The sequence below is a fragment of the Mesitornis unicolor genome, unplaced genomic scaffold, assembly GCF_000695765.1.
Source record: "Mesitornis unicolor isolate BGI_N332 unplaced genomic scaffold, ASM69576v1 scaffold31761, whole genome shotgun sequence".
In the NCBI taxonomy this organism is placed as follows: domain Eukaryota; kingdom Metazoa; phylum Chordata; class Aves; order Mesitornithiformes; family Mesitornithidae; genus Mesitornis; species Mesitornis unicolor.
Window position 1 is genome coordinate 1 of NW_010162259.1, and position 3,758 is coordinate 3,758.

General features: G+C 44.0%; 1 protein-coding gene across 1 annotated transcript; it reads left to right on the forward strand.

The window, feature by feature from the left end:
• Positions 1-6: 6 nt before the first annotated feature.
• LOC104547757 (myosin-8) lies at positions 7-2,155 on the forward strand (the record flags this gene model as incomplete). The annotated part of the gene is made up of 7 exons (XM_010193574.1): positions 7-30; positions 182-385; positions 627-752; positions 848-1,018; positions 1,105-1,209; positions 1,353-1,448; positions 1,863-2,155. Coding segments are annotated over 7 exons (882 nt in total), but the record flags the coding sequence as incomplete, so codon positions are not given.
• Between the last annotated feature and the right edge of the window lie 1,603 nt (positions 2,156-3,758).

The following is a 3,758-nucleotide window of genomic DNA, read 5'->3' on the forward strand; positions in this document are numbered from 1 at the left end:
AACCTGAGAAACACACAGGCAGTGCTCAAGGCATGGCAGAATAAAACAAGTGCTCACTAGTTTCTGAAACAACTAAAAATTTTAATTTGCTACAATCCTCTTAGATCTATCTTGAATTGAATATAGGAAATGAGAAAATACGAAAAATACCCCTCACAATCTGTCATATCTGTCTTACCAGGATACTCAGATACATTTGGATGATGCTCTCAGGACACAGGAGGACCTGAAGGAGCAGGTGGCCATGGTGGAGCGCAGAGCAAACCTGCTGCAGGCTGAAATTGAGGAGTTACGAGCAGCCTTGGAGCAAACAGAGCGATCGAGGAAAGTGGCTGAGCAGGAACTTCTGGATGCAAGTGAGCGAGTTCAGCTCCTCCACTCTCAGGTAAGTTCTAGGGTTGAATAAATATAGTATCTACAGTTCTTAGAGAACCAAAATGATCACTAAGTCTATTTTCCTTTTTTAACAGCTATATCACTGAGCCCTCAAAAATCTACCATTAAAATTAATCAATAGTGCATATTTTTAATTAAAAAAAATTTTCCATAAATAAAAGTAGGCAACTTATTTTTTCTAAATCTCTTATAAAGCTGCTAGAGAAAACACTTTGCTTTTTCTTCAACAGAACACGAGTTTGATCAACACAAAGAAGAAGCTGGAAACAGACATTGCCCAAATTCAGGGTGAAATGGAGGACACGATCCAGGAAGCTCGCAATGCTGAAGAGAAGGCCAAGAAGGCCATCACAGATGTGAGTCAGGGACTCATTGCACTGCTCATGGTGGTTGTATTCTCCCCCAAAATATCTCCAGCACCAATATGACTTTGATCCTTTGCTCTCTTCAGGCGGCCATGATGGCAGAAGAGCTGAAGAAGGAGCAGGACACCAGTGCCCACCTGGAGAGGATGAAGAAGAACCTGGACCAGACGGTGAAGGACCTGCAGCACCGTCTGGATGAGGCTGAGCAGTTGGCTCTGAAGGGAGGCAAGAAGCAAATCCAGAAGCTGGAGGCCAGAGTGCGTAGGGCTGGTATTTGTGCACGCGTAAGCAAGTCCTTTGGAGAGATACCAGGGAAGCTCCAAAGCTGGGCTTGTCATTGCAGGTGCGGGAGCTGGAAGGGGAGGTTGATGCTGAGCAGAAGCGCAGCGCTGAAGCTGTGAAGGGTGTGCGCAAGTACGAGAGGAGAGTGAAGGAGCTGACCTACCAGGTAAGGCAGGAGGCCTCCTTGGGCTGGCAGAGGTTTCTCACAGCAAGTCAAATTTTGCATGCACCATCCTCAAGAGGAATTGTTAACCTCACATGGTGGGAAAACAATAGCTTGTTCTCCTTCCTGCTTACCAACTGCTCTAGTCTGAGGAAGACCGGAAGAATATCCTCAGGCTCCAGGATCTGGTGGACAAGCTGCAAACGAAGGTGAAATCCTACAAGAGACAAGCTGAGGAGGCTGTAAGTATTGCTTGCAAAATAGGCAAGCATTGCTTTCTCTTGTTGCTGAGGAGATGAATATCAGAAATTTTGAAAATGCTCATAATCAACAATCAAAGTCCTAGCATCTTCGTCATCCAGGAAACCCCCACCTCATACCTGAGTACCAAAGAGTGGGGGAATAAGCACACAAATGACAAATTGATGTGACTAAATGTCTCCTCAAGTATGACATGGTACTGATGAAGGTTGTCACAGTGGGGTCCTGAGTAAGGGAGGATGAGGAGGTCTGTGTGATACTTATGTATAAGCAGTGGTGGGGGGGGGTGGAAGATTGTGCCTTCCCCCGGCAAGGGCCACAGAGCTATAAGGCCGAGGGACAGGAGTGGAATCCTGCCCCGGCCTCCTCCCCACTGATTCCCTCTCCTTACACAGGAGGAGTTGTCCAACGTCAACCTCTCCAAGTTCCGCAAGATCCAGCATGAGCTGGAGGAAGCCGAGGAGCGAGCTGACATTGCAGAGTCGCAGGTCAACAAGCTCCGAGTGAAAAGCCGGGAGTTTCACAGCAAGAAGATAGGAGAGGAAGAGTGAGGATATCCTGAGGCAACAGTGACCTGAGGAATGCACAAAATGTGAATCCTCTGTTGCTTTCTTCTGTAATTAGTCTTTGTAACTATGTCAATGTCTGTAGAATAAAGAATTTCGATTTCTTTGCACACACAGCAGAAGCAGTGCTTTCAGTTGTTACAATTCAATTCTGCAGTTACTTAAGTTTTGGGTTTTTTAAAGTCATTGATTTTCAGGATTAAGCTCCAGAAAGTAATTTATTTTCTGGATTAAGATCCAGAAAGTGTTGAATCAAAGAATGAATCTTACAATGCTTTGGGTTGGAAGGGACTTTTAGAGGTCACCTAGTCCAAGTCCCAAACTGTACTATTCCAAACTGTAGCAGTTTCAGTTATTGGAGCAAACAAATATTTTTGCACTACATTAGTGTTTCCCAGTAATGGGATTGTAATTTAAAGTTGGAATTATCTTCTTTATGAATAGAAATTGTATACCTATATTTTACAAGGTTTACAAGGATACATATCAAGAGGAACTGGTTTTGATTATCTAAAACCGGAAATCAGAACAAGTCTGGAAACATGACAACATGAAAGAAACGTCCGAATATGACACTTAGAATACAAGGAAACACTATACATGGTAGCTCCACACTGCCACCTAGTGCTTCCTGTCTGCCTTTTGCAGCAATGGACAAGTGTGGTGTAAATGAACTGAATGCGGGACGGAAAGTAGCCAACAAATACTGACTATTTTTTCATCTCACATGGGTTAACAATGCAAGCCATTTAAATCAGGATATAAAGTGTAAGCAGAACAAAAATGAGGAAAAGCTGACCATGAGGAAGAGCTTCAAGGCTCCCATCCCCAGCCATTGTCATTAGTGCCATGAGAGGGCTGTGCAGTCTGAGCAGATGCTGTCTGGATACCACTTGTGCCTCCACCCTCAAGCAATGAGCATTTGTTCCCACTGGGAGATCACAATGATACTTGCATTAGGGCGTCATCTATATGGAATAGGTGTTTAACCGAGGAAGCTGCCTAATTACCTGCACAGGAAGCAGCAGTACAGCTTAAAATACAAAAGAGCCATTCTGTCAGCACTGGAGCCTTGTGCATCATGTAATTGCTGATGGCAGAGTCTACAAGCAGATGTCAGGAACGGTAAAGAAGACTTGGCTCTCTTTCACTACAAGAATACTTAAGGCTCTCTTGAGATTCCTGGCTAGCTCTACACCACTACATTTCCAGGGAGTACTTCAAGAAGCTGTGAAATTACTGGGGAAAGGAACTGGATTTGTTGGAGGGGGGGTGGAGAGGAGAGAACAGGAAGGAAGCCTTTTGCACTGACCACAGTGGCCAGTGTGATGGCAGCAACAGCATTCAAGATTAGGAGGTCTTCCTTCCCTCAGACATGCTGAGGCTTACACCCAAGGAATCCTCCCATGTTATAACTAACTGTAGTTAAGAAAAAGATGACACCCTGTGTTGAGACACAGCATCTTTATATGTGGAACTGTGAAAGCTGTGTCAATGCCAATGATATCTGTGCACCAAAGAAGGGAAACCACTCCTCTCCTCTCTCCCTTCCCATAGTATGCTCCCAATAAATAGGTGGGATTCTTTCTTTCCAGAAAAAAAACACCTTTGTCTCTACACCTTGAAAGGAATCAAAAGGATTTTGTTTGTATTAAAGAGCATATTTCTTTAAACAAACAAACAAACTAATAAATGACACCAAAAGCAAAAGCTTAATTTCAAAGT